Source organism: Leptosomus discolor, chromosome 2 (genome assembly GCF_034619465.1).
Source record: "Leptosomus discolor isolate bLepDis1 chromosome 2, bLepDis1.hap2, whole genome shotgun sequence".
NCBI classification, from domain to species: domain Eukaryota; kingdom Metazoa; phylum Chordata; class Aves; order Leptosomiformes; family Leptosomidae; genus Leptosomus; species Leptosomus discolor.
The window spans coordinates 56,926,145-56,950,569 of NC_141392.1; the positions used below are offsets into that span (position 1 = coordinate 56,926,145).

At 35.8% G+C, this 24,425-nt stretch overlaps 1 protein-coding gene across 2 annotated transcripts in view; it reads right to left on the reverse strand.

Moving 5' to 3' along the window:
* SYNE1 (spectrin repeat containing nuclear envelope protein 1) overlaps nt 1-24,425 on the reverse strand; it is a 269,565-nt gene that overhangs the window by 179,641 nt on the left and 65,499 nt on the right. For both annotated transcript variants that reach the window (XM_086461108.1, XM_086461107.1), the window contains 16 exons: nt 23,761-23,901; nt 22,422-22,582; nt 19,487-19,637; nt 16,032-16,259; nt 15,401-15,499; nt 14,358-14,545; nt 14,124-14,247; nt 12,463-12,629; nt 11,043-11,196; nt 10,128-10,756; nt 9,274-9,453; nt 7,136-7,286; nt 4,851-5,009; nt 3,908-4,090; nt 1,962-2,063; nt 51-254 (listed from right to left, as the gene is read on the reverse strand). In XM_086461108.1, coding sequence (XP_086317234.1) covers nt 51-254; nt 1,962-2,063; nt 3,908-4,090; nt 4,851-5,009; nt 7,136-7,286; nt 9,274-9,453; nt 10,128-10,756; nt 11,043-11,196; nt 12,463-12,629; nt 14,124-14,247; nt 14,358-14,545; nt 15,401-15,499; nt 16,032-16,259; nt 19,487-19,637; nt 22,422-22,582; nt 23,761-23,901 — 3,021 coding nt within the window. The remainder of the gene's footprint in view (nt 1-50; nt 255-1,961; nt 2,064-3,907; nt 4,091-4,850; nt 5,010-7,135; nt 7,287-9,273; nt 9,454-10,127; nt 10,757-11,042; nt 11,197-12,462; nt 12,630-14,123; nt 14,248-14,357; nt 14,546-15,400; nt 15,500-16,031; nt 16,260-19,486; nt 19,638-22,421; nt 22,583-23,760; nt 23,902-24,425) is intronic.

Genomic DNA, 24,425 nt, shown 5'->3' on the forward strand with positions numbered 1-24,425 from the left:
TAGAATCATAGAAGGGCTGGAAGGGATTTTTCATATTTTTCAGCACCGACCTTCACTTTATTTAGAGCTTCAGGATCCAGGTTATGTGCACAGCTTAATAGTGTCTCTTCCACTTTTGTTAACCAGTCTGTCATCTGATCAATAAACTTCTGTAGCTGCATCTTCCGAGTACTGAAATCTTTCAGTGTCTCTTCTGCTGTCTCTGACATTTCTTTGGCATGTTCCAACTTCTGCCTCAAATCTGATTCTATAAACTAAAAGCAAAGTGTTATGTATTAGAGCATTTAAATAAAACATTTATTATGGTGAATGTTTATTTTAAAAATGGAAGGTAAGAAAGTGACACACAATGCTCATTTTGCTCTCTTTAGATCTGTAATTACTGATACTTACATAAATAAAAAATGTCAACCAGTCAGGATTAAGTCTTAGATATACTGTAATCCAAAGAAGGGATACTAACTTATAAAAGGACAGACTGCATTGAAGTTCTTATCCACTTCTGAAAAATTAAGCAGTTGATCTGTTTCCTTTACTTTCCTTGCCATATATACAGAGCAAGACTTAAACACAACTAGCTCCATAAAAAGAAATTTCAATTGGTGAGACTTAAAAGCACTGAATCTTAAAGTCTCTCAGTGTAAGGCAGATTAAAATTGAAGACAATACAAAAATAAGTTACAATATTGCCCATTAACCTGTTGAAATACAGCAATATGTGAAATTATAGTACATGTTACCTGTGCACATATTACTATTAAAAGTAAATCAAATAAGTCATAATATGGTAATATTTATAAATTAGCAATTACAGAAAATTCTGTTAAGGAATTGTTTATGTTCTTAGGATATGATCTGATCATAATGTATTCTACTTATTTAGCATTTGAATGCTGGCAAATAATTTGGGGATTTATGTTTAGTTTGTGAGGCTATATGTTCAAATTTGCCTTTATATATATCAACTACAATTACGTTATTGTAGGTATGATTTAAATTTTTTATTGTATGTATCATATTAATATTCTGCAAAATAATTTGCTCTAAGTTTTGCCCCATAAGTGGACAGACACTTATTATGAAACAAGATTAAACTCGAATTTTCTGAACCTCTCAGGTAAAGGAAACAATTTGGGAGAACATAAGCACTTCCATATAAATTGCACATCTTTATACTATAGGGTTCTTGACCCTTATGTGATTGATGATTTAGGCTTCTGTGTATGGTCATGGCAAAATGTGGATAAGACTTGAGTGTTACATTAAGTTCCATTAAAAATGAGAAATGGTTTTGAAATAAGTATCTATTGAGATATTTCCCTGCCTGTGGAAACTGCAGGTCAACTTATCTTTTAAAACTTCTGACATGAAAGTGAATAATCTCACATAGCAATTTCCATTTGAAATCAAACATCAAAATAGTCATACTTTGGTTTTGCATCTGCCTCAGAATATAAAAAAAATAAGGTCCTAGCCAATAATAAAAGTTCAACAGCTCACCTTCAGTGTTTGTTTTTTACCCCTCTCTTAGAGCAGCTAGTTCAGGGCACTAATTACAATCCACTTTTGGTTTGATAAAGCAAATTAACATATTTTATGGCATTATAATTATTTCAAAGAGGAAAACTGCATGCACTCACATATGATGTGGCTTAATGCTGTGCAGTGTAGAGAATATCATCTGTCTCATATCTGATCAGCTACATTATAAACTATTTTGATTTTGTTAAAAATACTTTTACAACTCTAATGTTCAATTACTTTGCGGCACACTTTTTTTTTCAGAAAAAATCAAACTTAACTAAAGAAATATGAGTACAGAATAGTTATGATACATATAAATAATGCTGTATCTGTCACTTTGAAAGAAAAAATGCAGTACAGGAGACACAGAAATTTCAGGAGGAGTTTCTTCTTAGTTATTTGAACACAGTCTGTGATTATCAATATCTTTATTTTACCTGGAGATCTGCAGGAGGGTCTTGACTATGGGTCAGTTCTCTGAGATCTGAAATTTTGGAACTGAGCTCGTCCAACTTCAGTTCTTTATCCTTGACTTCAGACTGTAAAAGAGATGTGGTCAAAGTTTCATACCAAACTACAAGACGGTTTTAGATCTTCAGAAGAATGCTCCATCAATTGCAAAAATGAAAGAAAAGGTAAACAAAGTTTAGCAACCAGAGCGAAAACATTGTTGCTCTATTAGTTTTCTTTCTAAAAAACTCCCATGTCTTTTCCTTTATTAGACTCAGTTCAGAGATTTTCTTTTCCCCCTCCATTAAAATAACCACACATATTTTTAGCATTCAAAATGCACTAGCAGCTTTAGTTTCTTACAACTGGCTGAATAAAGATGGGGATGTCATTGTTTATTCAACTGGAAAAATCTACTGTGGTTGTTAGGTTCCACTTAATGGCATGCAGACTATAATACATGTGCTCTCTGGTTTTTATTACAAGGAAGTGAGCTCTCGGAAAAAAATTAGTCACAGAAATAATTTTTAACCTCAAAAGGGAATTAAAAAAATGCACCTATACATGCACTGACATATCTGGACCTTGTATTTATTGTGGTCCTATAGATCCAAGTTATAAAGAAAAAGTCTGCTTAGTAAAAAAATAATAGCAAGGTGAAAGAGAAAATCATAATTTGTGTAACTGTAGTTCTGAAGTATTAGCCAAGTAACTGGTATGTGTATCCTATTACTCAAACTTTCTTTTCTAAAAAATTCAAACATATCAATCCAATGAAAAGACTGGACAGCGGATTTCAGGATTAAATTGCTGCACCGAACATCTGCCCTAAATGGTAGAAGTTCAGGTGGCTCCAGAAGAATCCTCAGTTGCTATTTTGTTCTAGGGAGGATGTAATACTAGATGATTGATCAAGAAAGTGACCACTGCTATGGACCATATAAAAGGTACACTGATCATTTCTGTCCATTTCTGATTGCTGAAAGGGCAGGAGCCTTCTATCAATGCACTGCCTTTCCTCTTGTCTTTGCAAAAGAAAGTGTAAAAATGTATTATGGACTATGCATTCTGTGACTGCAAACGTACACACAGTGCTCATGCTGTCTGTTATTCTGGCCCTCCTGTGAATCAGGTACACCTATGGTTTGGGTACTGGCTGCTCTTACTCCAAATTGGTTTTAATAGTGATGAATTTAGGTAGTCTGATTGCTATACTAATCAGAAAACCATTAGATAAGACTTGTCCTGAGCAAAACACTGATTTACCACTATTTCATATTCTATCGTACTACTTGTATATGTTCACTGTGCATCTTAAGGACATAATTTATTTTAAATTAAGTAAATATGGCTTATTCTATGGTTGATCTGATGTATATTTTAAGCCAACAGAGAAAGAATGCATCCTGAACACTGGCTAGATTTCTAAAACTGTTTAACACCATCCAGAGAAGAAAGACATCATCTTACTGAAACTTAGAACCTGACATTAAAATTTGCTCTCCAGTCCAGTATATCTTTTTTATTGTCTGGAGAGTCTACCTTCTTAGATAAGATTTTAGAAACTACTCGGGTTTTGCTTAATTTCAGCTGAAGTTGTCTAAAATTTCCATCAGTTTCAACTGGAACAGACTTCAGTCCAATGCCACGCTTTTCACAATTTTTGTGCTTGTAAGAACACATTGTCATGTACTGCTAGAGCCCAAATAACTACGGAGCTTAGATTTGGAAAGAGAGGTCCCGTTCTGGTTTCTGTCACATGCAAACAGCTTCAAAAAAGAACTGGAATGCAGTCAGCTATCCATCGGGTTAGTGGCACCACTGCTTGAACAAGGGACATGGTGATCTACAACAGCACAGCCTTATCTATGTGCCTGGTATCACCTGAGATTTTCATCCAGACCATTTTTATCACCGATTTATGGGTAAGCACCTGGAAATCTTTCAGGAGGACCTCCATTCTCTGACTGTTGCTCAAGTTGCTAATGCCTTCATTCAGTTGAGAAATGCACTTATTGCACCATCCATCCATTTCATCTCCAGTTTTCAGGATGTCATCCCATAGAGACACACTTACACTCAGCCGGTCAATGTTGCCTTCAATTCTTTCAGACACCTTTCAGGAAAGGAGAATGTATCAATACCATTTACAAATTAATTTTAGATTTCTTTATTTTGCAGCAGTTGTAAGACAAGTGCATCAGAAATAATTAGTAAGCCCAGGCAAAATAATTTTCTTAAAAGTTAGGTCTAAGTTCTGTATTCTAATTTCAATTTAGTTACCTAGAGAAAAACCGAACAAAAATCACATATGACTGTTTCTAAAAATTTGTATATTTTTACCTGGGAAAGAGTTTTATGTTTAAATAAACTTTATCTTTAAAACCAGCTACATTTCTCTTTTTTATGTAATGTAGGAATTTGCTAATAAAGCAATATAAATATGAACATGTAAAATATTAGCTTTTATATTATGTTTCTCTGCTATAATGTTGTCTTTCTCAACATATTCACATCTTTCATGGCATAGCCTAATATAATTTACTGACTAATTTATTTAGTCCAATTTACTTTATTAAAGAAATACTGGTATACATTAAGTGAGAATCCAATCCAAACCTATACTCAGAAGCGAGCACTGAGCAAATTTATACAAGTATCATTCATTTTTATAAGACATCGTTTTAAATCTATCAAATGGATGTCGTAACTTTGTGTGTAAAACAGATGCCAAATCCTTATGATTAACCGTTTCAGGTATACTCCAAAGTAAACTTCACTAAACAATTGCACTCTAAGATCCTAAGAAAATACTAATACTGTAACCATAGCCCAACTGAAAAACTGTATTCAGCGTATAAACACCAGACACTTACATCTAGCCATTTGTCCACCGTACAGTTCATATCTGTTTTTACTGCAGTTGAGTCGCAGTTATGCACTCTTTTCAATTCTGCTAACAAATGTTTTCCTTTATTGGTGAAAGTATCCAGGTCTTTTTGTTTATCACTTAGATCATTCTTGGCAGCTTCATGCTGTGGACATAAATATTTCCTTGTTTAATGAAGCCTTGAAGAAAGAAAGAAAAATCCAGTTCTCCAGGCACCCATCCTAGCCCTGTGGTATATGTTATGCATTTGATAATTCTCATTCAGCATACTATCTAATATTTAACTATGCCACAATATACAGAGCAACTGACACGGTTTTCTCATGAGTATAGTCAAATAGTATGATCTTATAAATAAAGCAAACAAGTGGGAATAATAAATTCTAAATTTTACCTGCTTGGTAACCAGCTATCTTTAGGACTTAAGGCAATTTTTAAATCATTATTCTCTCTATTCTTCAGACTCTACATGCCTAAAATTCAATAAAGAACGCATCATTGACTAACTAGTATCTAAAATCAGTTCTGGAGTCACAACAGGGTAAACAGAGGGTGTTGAAAACAAAATTTAGAATTGTAAAACCAGTCATTCCTAGATACTCTGGAAAACAAAAGTACAGATGTGTTCAGAAAGGAATTAGAGAAAATCTTCAGGGCTACTAAGTTTGCAATTCTAGGCATAGGGAAATCTTTAAAAAACTGTCACTCAAGAGGTGACAACATACTGAGAAAAGATTCACAGTAAGCATTTCATGCTTTTTTCTTTAACAAGTACTACAGATCAGCATTAGAGATAAGCTACTAATCTGGATGTAGCATTTAATGTTTATTTTGGTAGGGTGGTACCACTTTATTGTGGTAGGAGTTGTGCAAAATATTTATTGCAATCCAACTCCTTCAGACCTGGATGGGGCCACTGTTGTAACAGGGAATTCTCCACAGCTCAAGGCTCACGTTAAGGAGAGGAATCATATGGAAGTCATGTGCATTTCTTTGTCAGACTGGTAAGCTCTGTTCTGGCTTTCAGTTCTAGTTAAAATGTCTATTAAGAAGAGGCCATAAATATGCATAGTTTAGAATGAGGTTTATACAGGTCTGACTGAAGAATTTTTAATGAAGACCTCAACAGGCTTCCAGATGAAATTACCCTCCAAATGAACAGAATGAATTTAACTCAGAACTGTCTTTCCTGACAGGCTGAGGGATAGCAGAATTTAGAATTTTAGAAATACGATTCAGTGAAATGAATGGAATGCAGGGATCCAAATTCCTTATCTCTGATCAATGGCCAGTATCAATATTGTACCCCATGGAAAAGTCATCTTAGGGAAAGAGACAAAGAATTGCACATATTAGAAACGTGTGCAATTAATTTCCTTTTGTTGACTTTTATCTATTAAAAAAATTACCCAATATGGAAAAACATTAAAGTATGTTACAGAATCAAAGAATCATAGAATAGTTTAGGCTGGAAAAGCCCTTTAAGATCAGCCAGTCCAACCATTAACCTATCACTGCCATGTCACCATTAAACTATGTCCCTAAGTACCACATCAACAACTCTTTTAAATACTTCCAGGAATGGTGAATCCACCACTTCCTTGGACAGCCTGTTCCAATGCTTGACAACCCTTTCAGTGAAGAAATTTTTCCTAACATCCAATCTAAACCTCCCTGGTGCAACTTGAGGCCATTTCCTCTTGACCTTTCCCTTGTTCTTGGGAGAAGAGACTCACCCACTTCGCTACAACCTCCTTTCAGGTAGTTGTAGAGAGCGACAAGGTCTCCCCTCAGCCTCCTTATCTGCAGGCTAAACAACCCCAATTCCCTCAGCCGATCCGCATAAGACCTGTCCTCCAGACCCCTCACCAGCTTCGTTGCTCTTCTCTGGACACATTCCAGCACCTCAATCTCTTTCTTGTTGACTGGAAATATCCTCTCATACTATGATACAAATATATTCTCAATGTATTTTATATGAAGAGCAGATAACTTATGCTTTCCATATAAATTAACATTTTGCATTTCTAGTTGTTAAAATTATAAATAGCAACAATCAAATACACATTAATGGATCCCACCAAAATGCTGAAAGGACTATATTCTTTCCTCAGTAGAATCAGTACAATTTAAACCCTGAATTTCAGTGTGACAAGATATGACAATAAATTCAAGAAACCTTAATCACAGCTCAAGGGCACCTTTCAAACACAAAAATCCATTTAAATCAAAGACCATTTAAATCCCTCAATTGAAAATATATGTAATTACCCTTGATAAAGTTCTCCTGACATCTTCATGATCCTTCCAAATGGATTTGATCACAGAAGCATTGTCAGCACTGTCTATGACTTTCATTACTGCTGACTTCAAGCTTTGATATTCCTTCATCAGATCGATAAGAACGCAGGACTGTTCCTTTCTGTAATGTGAAGAGGCTGAGTTAGCACCATTTGCTGTCAAGTTTCTGAAGGAAAGAGAATGTGACGTAATGATTTACGCAGTGCTAAACATGTTCTAGGCAGCCAAGGAAATAATATTTAGTTTTACAAATCACTGCGGGTTCATACATCACAAAACATCTCACCAAAGAGACAGTATATGAATTGCCATCTCATAAATATCAGATATCAAAATAACTGCCTTGAGCAAAAAAATGACTAAAACTGGAATTGCTATGAATAGGCCTAATATTTTTTTTTTTCCATCCCCTGTCCAGAAAAGCCAATTTCTGCTCAGGTAATGGACAGAAGAAAGAAACCCTATTCAATCCATTCCTGGTGTTTATACTGGAAAGAGAGAAGGAAGACTAATACTTTGGATATGTTTAGTTGTAGAACAGTGTTTGTCAATGAAAAGAATTTGGGAAACATGACATTGCCAAGAGAGAGAGAGGTAATTGCTTTAGGAGCTGGCTCTTCTCTGTGTGTTCCAAAGAGCTCTCCAAAATAATCATGTTCAGGAGGGTCTAAAATTGTGTCTATATGAGAGAGAAAACAGCTTGAAAGAATTAAAATTAAATTAATAATTTGAACAAAACCTAACAGTATTTGAAAGGAATCACGAGGTACCTGAGTATCTTTCAGTTTTAGGTATAAAGATGGCAACAAGTACCCCAGTATGTGAAAACTGGACAATTAATTCACCCTCAATAACGCATCTATAAGGCAGGGACAGCTACTTTATGTTTTCCTCACTACCAGGCTGGAACTGTCTAGCTTCTGGTATGTGTATTCAGAAATTACTTGGTTTACAGTTATTAAGGAATTCTAGAGGTAAGAAAAATGGGTTGCAGCAACATGCAACATGAAATACAAATTAGCAGCACTGATGAAGAAAAAGGAGTGATGGACATTTTTAAACAAAGCTATCTTTTCCTTCCATTTAGTTCAGATTTATACATCTCTTGAAAATGCACTAGTAAACCAGACTGAATTCAGCTGAAAAAAACCACCAGAAATGCAATTCATGGAGCTGTGCCTATTTTCAAGAGGGAACTAATACACAGATCGGGTTACGGGGCAGCATATTTACAAATATCTGTATGTTGTCAATCAAGAAAAGAGAGTAACAGTACAGTGTACAAACCAGAGGAAAAAAAAAAATTTTCAGCACAAATGAATATTTTTTTTTGAATCATCATTCCAGTACACCAACCCAGCAGTTACATGGGGATCACCGAATTGCATATGTTCACTGAAGTATCAGCCAGGCTTAGAACTGTTTTGCTTTTGCACTTAAGACAAAATTTATGTACATTGAGGATGATGTAGTATTGAATGAATCTAGCACTTAATTTTACCATGCAAATTTTAAAAAGAACGTTTGAAAAAGTTTTCTTTAAAGATGACAAAGAGGCAGCTAAGACAAAGAAAATGGTAAGATGAAACTTTCTTTAGTTCCTTTATCAACTTTCATTGATATACAAAACTGTCTCATATCACTGATTACACAATAATGTTTGTTATGACTCTGGTCCCTCGGGCAGACAGAAGGACTTAAAACTAAGAATGATTTAGGACCACTGAATATAGGATTGTCAGAACATATCCAATAGAGAAGGAAAACATATGCTGGAAGGAGAATATGTGCTAGTTGCAGTGACAGTGAAATCTCAATGGAGATTTCTTATCTTTGAGGACAGTAAACAATAACATGCAACTAAAAGCCCAATATATCTGTAAGTACTGTTCCGAGGACCTGTCCGTGGCTTTATTAATAGTATAATTACAACTAGTACAAACATCCTGGTTTATACTGTGTTTCATCCTCTACTCAGTGTTTAACATACAAGCTCTGGTTTTTACTTGGATTAATATGGCAAAAAGATATTAAATGTAAATAACAGGGTCTCTCTCCCCCACTAAAAGAACCTCTCCTTTCTCACCTTAAGTCTAAGATCTACTTACTTTTCATGTATAACTTTCTCGGTATCCTCCCACAGAGATTCTAAGCGATTTATCTCTTTGTCAATCTCAGGAGCAAGTGTGATATCTTTTTGGGCTATTTGTTTTGCTTTGTCCATGAGCCACTGGAGTTCATGCTGGTGAGAATTCAATTCTTCATCTAACTGGTTAAAGATCCTCAATCTACAAGTTAAAAAGCAGGCTTTCAAATTTACTTATCTTCACTTTTTTGTAAGACAAGAGAGAAGAAAGGAAGAATTAAACAGTTGCTGTTAGAGTTACTGTGCGTGAAGTTCCCTTTTTCTAACTTTTCCTACAATATCTTCAGAAAAAGTGCTCTGGATTTTTTTTCAGTACAACTGGGCTCAGAATGAATTTTTCTCATACATACACATCTACACAATTATACAGAGATACCTTCATCTCATACAGTGACTTGGAAATATACTCAAACATTTAGATTAATACTTTACTATACTAAGTGTTTTCAATTCCTTCAGCACATGTAGAGACTTCAGTTCTGTAAGAGTACAGATAGTAATGCTATATGGGATTTCTGATAGCTGTTTGGAGCTTGGATTCATCTGGACAAAATACATTCCTGAGACAAAGATTTTCTTGACTGTTCTTTCAATATAAAAGATTAGTAGGACTCGCTAACTGTTATGCTCACGTTCTCCCTCCATCCAAAGAGATCACTTTCAATATTTTATTAAGTAGATATATGGACTCATATATGCCTGGCAAGAAATGAGGTACCAGGGCAGAAAACTCACACATGCCTCTAATGCATCATAGAAAGTCTACAGACTGCAAGCAAATGAAGTGCCAATATCAAGCATTAATACTTTTTCTACCTTTGCTGGAGGGCTTGTAGTGTTGCCTCCTTCAGGCCCTCCTTGTCAGCCTTTTCCTCAGTATCTTCAATACTCTTCAGCAGCTGTTCTTTACGCTCCATGAAAGATCTTCGCAAGGCTCCAAGAGCTTCTGCCTCACTCTGTTTGGTTCCCAGAAGATTTTGAACTGCCTCCAGTTCCAAGCATAGATTATCCACCACAGCTCTGCAGGAAGTCCTCTGCTCAGAAATGCCGTGTTTTAGGTGATACTGGGCCTTAGTAAGGGAACCATCCAAACTGATGGCAACAGATTCCAGCTTGTTGAGATCTCGAATAACATCATTGAGTTCCTTCTTCAGTAATTCAGACTTAGCTTTATCCATATTTCCTGTTTTCTCCACTGTCTGCCTCAGCTGGTGGAGCACTCCTGATGCAGCACTATGGAGCTCCAGGAATACCCGCAGCTGATCCAGAGCCTCTTGTCTTTGGCTAGTTATTTGATTTGCCTCCTGGAAGATCTGAAAGCAATCTTCAGTCTTTCCCTGCAATGTCTGCTGGTCCTCCGGGCAGCTGAAAGAACATAATTTATCTACATGTTCCTTCAGACTTTGTAACTGCTGTTTCTTACTTTCAACTTCCATTGAATGGTTCTATGGGAAAGAAAGAAAATACAGATGGGCTGCTTCTTCCAATCAAAAGAAAAAATTTTAGTAGTAAACTTATGAGCAAAACAAATACTACTGAGGGGTTTTCAGTAAGGACAGTTCAGTGTTACAATTTTGCTTTACACTGGTGAAATGGCAGAAATCTGTATGTGACTGCAACAGCATATCAGTTTTCAAACAAACAAATGACCTCATTCTAGATATAGATGAGTATTTAGCTGAATGCACTGTACAATTTGTCTGTCTTTAATATTTACATCCAAAAGTTTACCTTATTGTGAGATGCAGCTAGTTGTTGATCAGCTGTGTTTATCTCTGAAGTAGCTTGTAGTTCAGCAAGAAACTGCTTTATCCAGTCTGAAAACCTGAGCAGGAGCTCATCAAACTGCCCATGCTCAGCAACAAGAGATTGAAGGAAGTTGATCCTATAGGATGTCAGATGTAAATATGAAAGCACTTGATGTAAATTAATCATTTCCCATAATGAAAACCACAGCTGACTGGACAGCATTAAAATCAAGGCCAGGTGGAAGGAAAGAAGGAAACATTAATGTATGTCTCAAATGTGATGATTGCCATGTTGATTTCTTAACTGGGGAATACCGTATCACTTGAAATCACCAGTTTGTCTCTTTCCTGTTTCCACTGCTTTATTCATATCAACTGTTAGAAGCGCCCTAAACAATCAAGCTATATTCTTCAACCTTTCTTCATGGGGGTAGTCCCAGCAAAGAGAATTATACTGATGGAAGCTAAACTTCCATTTCCAGACATAGCAATTCTGTTTGCCCTATCATCTGCAACACTGCAGGTAAGGTGAGAGTCTCATGAATTTAGGCAGGGGGTGAGTAACTGCATGGTCAATTTTCACTGAAGTAAGTGAGGGTCAGGTCTGCTCAGAACACCACAATTCAAAGGAGGAATGTGTCCTCTCTTTCTGTGTAGAAGAACTGAGCTTCTAAACCTTGACTGTAAAGAAGGCCTTGTCATTTACCATCCCGTTTCCATTAGAAATTTCTCTACATAATTTTCAACATGAAATGCTAGGTAGAAGATCATTATATTGTAAACGAATCATATGGATAAAGGACCTATAAATTATGCCATTGACCAGAGCCTATTATTTAAGCTCCTTTACAAATGGTAAAATATGTATCTTTCTCACCAAAACAACTGAAATTTGAACACATGATAACATAGAGTTTCAAAAAAGGAGGCAGTGTTTACTGAGCCTAACATAAGACAGCAGTCTAACAATTGAGCATTTATATTATTTATGGCAAATCAAAACTTCAAAGTGGGTTTTAAAAGATAATAGTGTAGACTTGTACAAGATAAAGCATACAACTGAAAAAATGAAGAGCAGGTATTACAGATTCTGGAAGTAACTTAGAAAGTCACTTGGGAAATTTTAACTGAGGAAACACAACATTATCTTCATTTCCTGCCCCACACTCCTTTGAACAGAACTTTTCTATCAAAATAATAGGAAGAGATTATGCCAAAAACACAGGATGATAAATCTGTGGGATTCTCCACACCCCATTCCTGGGAGCTCAGGGTGCAATATGAATCTTAAACCTTTGTTTTCCTAATAGCAATACTGTAAAAAACTGTTTCAGGTTTGGGATTGCTCATCTGGATATTGGTTGCTCTCATTTCACACGTAAAAAACATTCTGAAGCACAAACCTTTTATCAACACTTCGTGGTAAAGCTTTCCATCTCTCATCCAGCTCTTCAAATTTTTCTTTTATTGTTTTCACACACTGTTTGGAAGCTGTTGGGAATAGCGATTCATTTAACTGTAATAGGCTCGCATAGACTGAAGCACGGCACTCAATATCTGCTTGCAAATCCTGGGAAAACAATGGAATGTACAGCCCTTAGATTAAATATGGCATCAGCTTGGGATTTCCAACACACTACTTTGAGACCAACGAGTAAGCACAGTCATTTGGAGGAATTGAGGTCTATTAGGATAAGTAGGTACTCAACACCTCTCAGACCACTAAATCTGCAACTGTAATCCAGTAAGGATCCATCAAATTTGGGGTTTTTTCTCCTTTAGGACAAAGTGCAACCTTTCCACACATCTCTACTGTACAATGAAAGTGGTTAAAATCAAGACTAAGTTTTGCAACATCTTTTGTGTACGGCAATAGATTGTGAGGAAATCTCGTAAATTGTCCCAAACAAAACCCCAAATAATTCTCCTTCTCTTCAGTAATATTTAAAACTGAAGTTATGGACTTATTGGCTTCATGTAGGGTGTAAAAGATGCTGCATTTGTCCAACTGTTTCATATTATCTAAAAACAAATGGCAAAAATTCCAAGGGAACACATACTTTAGAATAGGATGAAAGTCTTCTGTTTAAAAAAAAAAATCTGAAATCAGACTTTCATTGTAAATACAAAACCTTTGGGCATTTTGTCATCTGAGCAAGTTTCCTCACATGCAAAAAAAGGAAAGTAGCAGCATCCTGGCCTGTATCAGAAATAGTGTGACCAGCAGGAGAAGGGAAGTGATTGTGCCCCTGTACTTGGCACTGTTGAGACCACACCTTGAGTACTGTGTCCAGTTTTGGAGCGTGTCCAAAGAAGGGCAACAAAGCTGGTGAGGGGTCTGGAGAACAGGTCTTGTGAGGATCAGCTGAGGGAACTGGGGTTGTTTAGCCTGGAGAAAAGGAGGCTGAGGGAGACCTTATCGCTCTCTACAACTAATCAAAAGGAGGTTGTAGCAAGGCTGGTGCTGGTCTCTTCTCCCAAGTGATTAATGACAGGACAAGAGGTAACGGCCTCAAGCTGCGCCAGGGGAGATTTAGATTGGATATCAGGAAAAATTTCTTTACTGAAGGAGTGGTTAGGTATTGGAACGGGCTGTTCAGGGAGGTGGTGGAGTCATCATCCCTGGAGGTGTTCGAAAGACGTATAGATGTGGTGCTTAGGGACATGGCTTAGTGGTGGGCTTGGTAAGTGTTAGGATAATGGTTGGACCTGATGATCTTAAAGGTCTTTTCCAACCAAAATGATTCTATGGTTGTCTAATAGAGGAATTTCTCTAGAGAAAGGATCCTCTGGCAAGCAGACCAACATCCTTCCTTGACAAATAATAGGATATACGAGGGCATTATTTTTCTTCAGCCTGCATATTATCTTTGCAAATAACATTTTTCCTGTCATTTTTTTGTCTTTGATAAATAACAACAGTGACAATGTAATACTTTCCTAGGAAATTTCCAAAGCCCAGAATCGAGTAACTTGTCAGACTACACTTGAGCAAGTCCATCCTTTAAAAGACACCAAAACAAACCAGGAAATGCAGGGGGACAATCTTTCATTTGAAACATACCTGCAGTGACTGCAGTTCACCTTCCAGTTTAACTCTGTCAGCAGAAACGTACTGCTCTGAAGGACTAGCTGCAGCTTCACACCCCTCCAACCAGGTCAGGAAGGCAGACAGCTCTTTCTCCTGCCTAACAAAATCACAACATAGAGTTACCAACTCAAGTCATCCCCTTGGTCTCACACACTGACTGCAGGAAGGTCTATGTGTCCATCATTACAGATGTGAGAGTCTACTCACTTCTGCCACTGAGTCAGAAGAGTCTCTAATAAGGTCTGTTTCTCTTTAGCATTTTCTAGCACCTTTTCATATTTCTGCTGTAATGCTGTAACCTCCTGAGCAGCTTTTTCTTTGTTGGCCACCTTTCGGGCACAGGCTGAGAGAGAGGCCAGAGTGTTGCTCAGTTTTTCCACAGTATGACACAGGTCCTAATGAACACGTAAAAGGAACAGAAGTCACATACATAAACAACAAAGCTACAGTAGCGATGGTGGGAAAAGTTCTTTACTTCTACTAGGAGTTTGAAGCAATGCTACATCCACCAGATCATGAAGTCACTGCATAGCTTAAATTTGACTCAGATCTACCCCAGATACATGTCCCAAGCATATCAATCAACTAGCTTGTAGTGGGGAAAAACTTTCCTAAGAACAGTGTTAAAGAAAAAAATGCCAGCAACAAAAGAGTCAGATCTTCTGAATGGGCACGTGACACAGCATGGTCATGTAGGACAAAGCTCCAAATTCCCTAACATCTAAGAGTTGCTCTAATTTATACATATTCAATAAATACAAAAGCTCACTCCAACATGTGAGGACTGCCAAACTTGCAGTAGTAGACTGCAGACTACTTCCAAGAAGGTTTTTTTTTTTAAATCACAGAGTTCTTATACCAAGGTCCAAGTTTCATGAAAGTCTTCAACAAAAAATGTCTAACAGACATGTTTCTTATCTTCTATTATTCATAAAGTTTTAGATGCATAAAATTATAAAGAAGAACCTGAAGGATTAATTTATGCTTTTAGGCTTTCCTTTCTCTACAGTGGGGAAAAAAACTTTCCAAGCCTGTCTGAAATGGTGAGAAGAAATAGCTGAGGAAACCTGCTTAAGCCTTCCCCGGGGCTGCCCACCCCAACAGGCAGCCCTTGCCTCCTCCTGTCTCCACCGTGGGCTGTGTGGCGTCAGGCAGCCCCTGGTCTGGAGGTTACTGGCATTTCTGTGAGAAGGTCAGTGTGGCACTGTTTCCCTGGATTCAGTGGCAGGTATCGCTGGCCACATGCTCACCGTGCAGTCCTGAAGGGCTGTGTATGTTGCTGATGATGAAGAGCACGATGTGAGCGGCTCAGCTAGCTTAGCTTCAAATTCAGACACTGCTTGCTGCACCTATGAAGAAAAGGCAAACCAGAGTCTAAAACCAGCAGGAAACACATAAATGATGCTTTAAATAACATCTTTTAAATATTTAGTACTAAGAGACTATTGTATCTAAAGCTTTTGTAGTGCTGAGTGCCTTTTGAAGCTAAAAGATGCTAACTGTGCTCAACTCCTTGAGATTGTGGCAATAATAATATTTAAATTATTTTCCTTATGACATACTAACAATCCAAGATTGAAATTATAGCGTTTATAAGAAGTATCGATGTCGTTTATTAGTGCAATATCTAGGAGAATCACTTAGGTTTTCTAAAAGACATCATAATTTTTTGAGTGTGTATATTTTAGTGTCTTCCTGACCCTGTCTTTTAAGTCATTCAAAGCACAAATTTACATATAGAGGTCTTGCAATTACCTTACAAATATATTCATATATTCTAGTCCATCCTATTATAATACGCATTTTATATTCAATTCTCGAAAAATAAAGAATAATTCTATACATTGCTGCAAACAACCCATTAGATTTTGCACTGTCTACCTGTTTAAGGCCTTCTTCGTATTTCTGCTGTGCTGATGCATTCCCTGTGATTGTTCCTTCCAGTCTCTGTGCATGATCTCTTAGCTCTTCCCAATACCTTTTGACCTGAGTCAGTTTGGCTTTAATATGTGCACATTCTCCAGAGGTAACAAACTGGGAAAAAGACTTGGCTTCTTCTTCTAGTTTTGAGATTCCAGTTATTTTATCATCTATTTCTTTATTAATAACCTAAAATGTAAAGTAATAGTAAATAAAGAAGCACAATAGGTTTTTAGTTATCAGAATAATATTTTCCACTTCCTTCTTTTACCTGAGGTACTAATGTTCTTCATTAAAAAATTAAATAAGAGGAGAGTTTATTGACTGCTTGAAATAACTAGTTACAGAAGTCTTTAATATGATCTGTAAATTCCCTTTTTCTTCTTGAAATTAGCACTGGAAATGGTTTAAAAAAACAGCCTGCCCTAAAAACACTGTCTATGAAGAGCAATTAGAATTGGCCGAGGTGCATATATTTGTAAGCAGTCAAGATGGTTCATATTTTATCATCTCTTACTTCACAGCAGATTAATACACAATTCTCTTAAAGATTCAAAATAAATACATGATGAAAAAAAGTGTATAACTGGAAACAATATTGTTAAGGAGCTGAACCCTAACAGTTGATTATTTCTGTTTAATAAGTTTTCAAGCACTTAGAAAATAACACATGCCATGATTTGAAAACCAATAGAGATTGTTTTCATTTTCTTTTTTTAAAATTCTGTGGTATAATAAAGAATAAATTAAATTAGATGATGAGGTAGAGTGAGTGTGCCCTCAGGCAGAGGATTAAATAAGGAACCACATTACAGTATAAATAGGAAACCATGGAACAAGGGTGATTATGGCCTTTGGTACTTTTCAGCTGTCTTCTATGTCAATTAGTAAATGCATAACGACAAACTAGCACTGGCTTTACATTTCATCAGCTGCATAACAGCAACTATCTCCTATTATTTTGCACTTGTTTTTACTTTATTCATCATAAGACCTTTTCCACAACAGAATTCTTTTAATCTCTGCTGATGTAGCATGTTCATGGAGTTCTTCTCAAAAGCAGTGAAAAACACGCATTGGGAGGGAATTGAAGGAGCCAAGAGTGCTCTTTGAAATTGAAACAGGCAGTAACATTCTCAGATATAAAGATGTTAAGATATGTATGTATATGAAATCAATCAAAAACTTCCCTCAAAAGGCACTCTCAAAAGCATAGAAAGTGCCCACCTTCTGCCATAATTGTGATAAAAATAGGTTATCTTTCTTGCCATTATAAAGCTCAGGAGTGGCTTACTGCAACGTTCAGTCTAGAATTAGCAGGGTGACGGTACTGAAAAAAATGTGGTGCTGTAAGTATTTATACGGATTCTCTATGCAATATATTCTGAATTAATTTGGATTATAAAATATCTTTTTTGCATGAGAATACGGTGCTGGGGAAAAAATACCAGATTTGCAGCCCTGAAGCTGAAATTATCTAACAATGCAGCAGATACAAATGAGGCAGCGCTTTTTTACTCCCACGCTATTCTGTTGAATTCACTCAGTTACATAAAAGAAGGTGGATAATTGAGGCCTTCAACCTCTTACCAAGTCTGCCACCAACGTTAACTACTTGTGATAACTGTCATTTTGTTCCATCAGGAATTTTGGAGAAATGTGTAGGTGAAAATCTGTCTCTGACGAAGTCACTGGGCTTTTGCAATCAACTTCACCAGAAGCAGAATATTACCACTACTGTGTAGGATAATTACATTCAGCTGACCCCCAGTTTTTTATCTGGTCAGCCAGAGATATCAGGGAACACACCACTTTTATTCATTTGCCCCATGTGGCAATATTCCTTACTGATCTGTTGTACTAGAAATCATGAACTACGTATGCTGATCAGCACCATGACACAGAGTAACTCATCAGGAAACTTAAAACAAAACATAAAAGATTCTTCAAAATCAGTCACAAAGCAATGCTGCTGAAGACCTCCACCTATGTCCACACATCAGATGTTAGATGATTAATTTCATATATCACAATTCATAAAGGTCATTTGTTCACCTGAGTTACAATGATGTACCCTAGGCCTTATCTGGGGATTTTCTCTGCTTTATGTCTGTTCACTCAGGCATTTATAAACAGTACCTGCTGACCATTTGCATTCTGAAATGATGTTTAAATGAGGAAGAATTATGGTGGAATTTTCAGAAACTTGCAATGTAATGTAAAAATTACTGCTTATCTGCATATATATCAAGGACAGCCTTTTGGGGAAATTGGCTTGAATGGGCTAGTAGGGCTTAAGCAGGCTCCATTTAGACAGAATAGAGATGTCACACTGTAATGCAATATTAATATAATTTGATGCACTTATTTTCTGTCTTAAACATTGTAATTCTATCTGCTAACTACTGAAAAGCACGACAACATGACAACGCATGCCAGTGGAATAAGTGCGTATACATTATTTTACAAGGAAACTGTTTTTGGTTTGCTGTGGTGATGAAGCAAGAATTCAAGCATTGTTTTACTCTTCAGTGATGAATCAAGAGATTTTATTTATTTGGTGTATGTAAAGTTGTGATCAAATTAAGAACAGGAAAATCTGTTGATAAACTGTTTCTATCACATGAAACAAGTGCTTTATGGGATCCTTTGGAAATACTTAGTGTCAAATCTGATCCATGACTGCAAGCAGCTGCACGCCTGTGCACTTTCCGAAGAGCAAGCAGGTTACAGAATAAAGCAAATGGCAGTGAGCACTGCATATTGAAAAACTCTTGTCCCTTTAGAAACATGCAGTTTCAGAAAAGGTACACTTTCATTTGTGGGGGGATACAAAGTCAGCCCTTGAAATGCAATGCTTGGAGACAACATAGACCTCAGTTAGCAATAAGAAACTAAAGCACTATGTATCTAGACGAATGTACACAGAATTTAAGACAGGGTAAATATAATAGCAATAAATGGTATGTAGGTTTGCAAGCTACCAAGAGCAATAGTTTATTATTTCAGCATAAAAGATACATAAACCAAGTTATAACTTAAGCTTGCAAGATTAAAATCAAGTTCTATATCCACTAGTTGATGTATGTTTTCAAATAAAAAAGCTTTATACACCTTGTATTTATGTTGCTATTTCGTACACCAGCTGAGATTATGGGTATAAATTAAATAATATTTTTAACCATACATACAAAGGCTCCATATATGTAAATGAAACACTAAAAGACAAGGCAGCCTGTAAGAATTTTCCTCTAGTTTATGTAAAACCTTACTGCTTGGTATATTTGTGTACAAAGCGTGCCATCACTTCACCATGGTAGTTCTGAAACGTGTAAAATGTCTGTTCTCCTGTTTGGCCTCTAGCAAAATGACAGATAAATGGGCTTTTAATGCTAAACATAACAAGAACTAATCACCTTGATTTGGCTGATCTGTATGTCCAAAGGAGATGATGATGTTTCCAAAATTTCCAGTTCTTTTTCTTGTTCAGCTATCCAGATGGACAGAGCGTCAAAATTATTGCCAAAATGATCCCACTTGTTTTTCACCATTTCCATGCTTTTAATACTAAAATTAACCAAATTAATTAGAGAGAATAAACAGTTTAATAGAATGAAGCTGCCCATATTCTTGCTAGAATAAAAAAGTAACTTATTCAATGTACAGGAGGGTCATTTTAAAAACTCCTGGTTTTAAAAGACCAAGTTGTGCACCTAAATTCTAACTTGATTCTTTCTTAGACTGTGCACCCAAAAATCAAACAATTGTATTAGCCTGTGAAACAGAGTACAGCTTCATTCATCAGCTATACATCAAGAATCTCATCATAGCAGGAGGAGAAAGGAAAAGTAAATAAATATGATTTCTACAAAATAACATGGAATTATGATTATATCAGATATCTAAAATTTGAGATAACAGAGCACAAATATTAGTCATTTTGCCACTAGAATGATTAAATCCAGTGTACTGCAGATGTACATATATTCACCAATGCTTGATTGCTTTATTAAACTTGTTTTTTTTTGTAACAGCAATCTGCCCATCTTATAGGAAGTTTGTTTTCTGAGGCTATGAATCAACAACAGATATGACTCAACTACCTCAAAGTTAATCAATTTATATTCTTTGAAACATACATTATAGGTATGTTAGAGAGAGATTATGACTTATTCTTGTATATCTTGGATAGCAAACACAGTACCCTTTTTTCTTGTCACAAGAAAGGAGTTTAAGGCCCTTATAAGGCCTAACAGCATTAACTTCCAGTATGCAAGTTTCTGCTTCTTTCAAATAGTTGTAAAGAAACCAGTGCTAATGTAGGCCCTGCACATGCTCGCAAAACATGCATTTTCTATTTCACTGACAATATTAAAATTTCATCAGAAAAGTTTGAATATTACAAAATTCCAAAATACATTTTCCTTTTAAATATAGCCTTAAAAATCATTCCATGTTAAAAAGTTTTTGTTTTAACTTCCCCCCACACCCCTTAAAGCTACAGGAAGTTTTAAGTAAAGATGTAGTCTAAAAATGTAAAAATCGGTGGTTTTATTTTTTTTCTTTTTTATTTTGAAAATGAAAAAACCTAGCAAAGTCAACAGCCATTTACCGATAAGAGTGTATTCAAATTCAAGTTATTTGTAGGAAAATAAAGTGCAAAAATATTTCACCCAAGTCCAGCCCCATAAAGCTGGAAATCAGAATCAAGGGACTAAATCAGTGGCTCAACAGCTGAAAACCCTTTGCCTTTGTATCTGCCTTCCTTATAGTTGTAAGAAAGCCCCAGACTGTAAAGCATGTAATCTCAAACACACTGCACAGCTATGCATGATCTCCTTGGAAAACAGATGTGCTAAGTTTGCTCTGTCCCCTTCCTGTTCACTGGCATAGTACGTATCCTACATATTCGTAATACCTTCACTTTAAATTACTTGGCCAAGAATTTTATTGATGATGTGAGTTACAACATAACTCTCACACACTGATTATATGTTCTGTAGATTCACTATAAAGAGTTGTATATATTTGCACATTTTGCAGAAGGGATTTATTTTTTTATTATCTGTCACAGCACCACAGACATTCTGTATAATCCACACATTCAACTAAAACCTATTTCACATCTACATTGAAAGGGGATATCAATGATGGCTTTCATTTAAAAATAGATGACATTATTAAAAAAACGAGTATTCATTGTTGGAAGGATGAATTTCTTCAATTGAAAAATTGCACCAGTTTCTAATATTGGAGAATATGATGTATAAAGTAAAATATTCAGTAAGATATGGTAGAATTTGAATGCAAATCACTGTAATACTTCATATTAGAGAAAGTGTTACGTAAAAACATTAGACCACCAATAATCAGAAAGTTACATCTGCTGTGCAGGCTAGTTATTCTGGTTTACAAGTGTTCCTTTATATCTGGAAGAAAATGGCACCAAATTAAAGTCATATTAGCATAACAGTAGTCAATAGGGGAAAACACCAATAATGTGGGAATTGCCCTTTGCTCATATTCAGATGTAGGTGGTGGTACCTGCTTAAACTTATACAGCAAATCATTCTACACAGTAGTTTCAGTATAACAATACAGAATTGGCACATATATCCATGATTTGTGTATCAGATCTAATATATGCAAAAATACTAGTTTCATATACACATATAAATGTGTATATAGATAAAATGAGAATAGCAACAGCCGAAGTTGAGGTTGAGCAGCTTGAATTCAGTAACTGAGTTACTCACTTGAGAAAAGGGATGAAATTTTACAAATACAAAAAGCTAAAAATATTTACAGGATTTAATAACATTTTCTTGGAGTTTGAACTTCCAATTTTTAAACAAAATTTGGCAAATGATGCCTTTGTGTTTTGCAGCAGCAGAAGCAACTTTTGATAATGCCCATGAAATAAAATCTGGGCATTCAGCTAAGATGAAGGCACTTCTTAACATTCCTATGGAGAAAGTGCAATACAGAAAACCGAGGCAAATATGGTAAATGTGCTGTTCTCATACTTGCACTGAGATTTTTCTTTCTAAAAGACTCTAGTATCTCAAGAATTAGTTTAATTATCCCTTCCTAACAAGACTGGGGCTTAACGATTAGTGATAGATTAAATTTAACCATCAGTGTTTTTTTAAACTACGTATTACTTAAAAAAGATTTTGTTTATTTGCACACACTGTTTTGACATATTTGGTACCATAACTTGGTTACTATGCCACCGCAAGCTATAAATGACAGAGCTGATGAGACAACACAAAATGTTGACAATGTATTCTATGACTCTGATACAATCTTATAGTGGAGAATAAATATTAGGACTTGTTAAGAACATACTCTTCTTCAAGAGTAACTTCCACTTTTTTCACTTGTTCTTGGATTGATTTTGCCTGCTGCTGAAGGGACTGCTTGTTCTTTGAACCAAGCTGTATCTCAGAAGAATTCTTCACCAGCTTCTCAGCCTGCACTGCCATTGCTTCAGTCTGTTTAGAAAGTTCCTGCAAGGATGCAAGACACATTAATAGAACTATAAACAGTTCATGTACTTACAGAAAAAGTGTTTTTCCCCAGTGTTTGTGGTTGGAAAAAGTATCTGTGTCCTACATGTATATTTTGAATGTGTAAATACATAAAAACAATCTCCGAAGAAAATTATTTTCATGTTGCATTTAAGAAATGTTAATTTGAGCAAATTAGCCTGTATAAAGTTTAGCAAGGGAAACTGTATGTCCAAAAGTTTTTACCTCAACCAATCAGCATTTATTCTATAGTTCTTAAAAAATTTTATTTGTGAACTGTGGAAGATTATATGCACTTTTATTTAATCTTTATATCCTACCCTTTTTGCAGCATCTTGTAGTTTGTAATCTCACTTTGTTTAGCAACTACTTTCTGTCACAAACGTTAAACCCATGCACCAGAACAATGGATGCTGAGCGTAGCCAAGATACGTAAAATTTAGTATCAGATTCATCAAAGAGTAAAAACAGTGGGAAAAGCATGGCACTCGGGAAAGCCAATCACTACTATTACTTCTGTATGAGAAAATAAAATGGGCTGGGATAATTCTGTGTTACTAAGGGCAAGTGGCATGTTATGGCTTATGTCCATGTTGTAGAAGTCTTCCCATTTTCTTCTCAGGGCTAAAAGTGTTAGCGTCACAGCCCACATAACCTTGCCAAAGAGCACACTATTGATGCTGACATGCCAGTGCTTGACGCTGTTTAGCTTACTGGTATAGATAATTACTCAGCATAAAATGGGAAGCCCGCAAAATCATTGTAACTTCCACACATACACTTCAGATGCAAATCTTGAGTAATTCTTCAGGATCTTTTCATAAAATAACTTTTTAACCTATATTATGAGCTGTAATAACTAGTATTTGTGTAGAAATAAAGAGGTAGGATATAATCTTCTTGGTACAGATGATTTTGATTTTTTTAAAAAAGGAGATAAAAGATCAAGATAAAAAGTGTTCATTTACACTCTTAAACTGCAGTAACTAAATAGTATAATCAATATAACTAGCAATTCATGCAGTCTCTAATCTGTACAAGTAATTTGCACTGGCATTAACAGATAACCATGCAAAGATTGAAGGCAATATGCTCTCTACGTGATAACAAGCAAGGCAGAAAGATATCTCAGTTGCTGTGTTTCACACAGTGAATACCTTTGTCTGATCCAGTTCTGAGGAGAGGCTCTCTAAACTGCTGAAGTTTAAGATACGTTCAAGGGCAGAGCTTGCTTGATTGAGGTATTTTACTACTGTTTCTTTGTCCCTTTCGAACTGCTCCCATTTATTTATTGTGACCTACAAAAACAAACAAACCCAAACCAGGAACACAACGACAAAAAGATCAAAGAGGAGGAAAAAAAAGAATTTAATTGTAGTTAGTGAAGAAGGAAAAAAAGAGAAAGACTTGAAATAAAATAAAACAATTTCTCCTGAAATGCCATCAAACTGTTCTGAACCCAATAAAAGTTTCCCCTTGAATTTTCATTGATTCAATCTGCATTGTGCAGAATAGCACTGTTCTCTAAGGTGCCAGCAATATTTAAATGTCGTATTTGTATGTCCTGTAAGAAGTCTGAAGTAATAAATGCAGACACTTATGTTTATGGTGACAGAGAGCCAAAAATATATAAAAGGATTTTTAAGATCTTTAATGAAATAAATTACAGTGAAATAGTAGAAGAAAATCCCTAGTCATAGGAAACTCACACATAGGAATCTATTTGTTCTTTTGATAATGTAGAATTTTGTTTAACATACAGTATTAATTACCAGTCACAAGAATTATGACAGCATAAACAAGTATTTTCTTGATTCTGTAG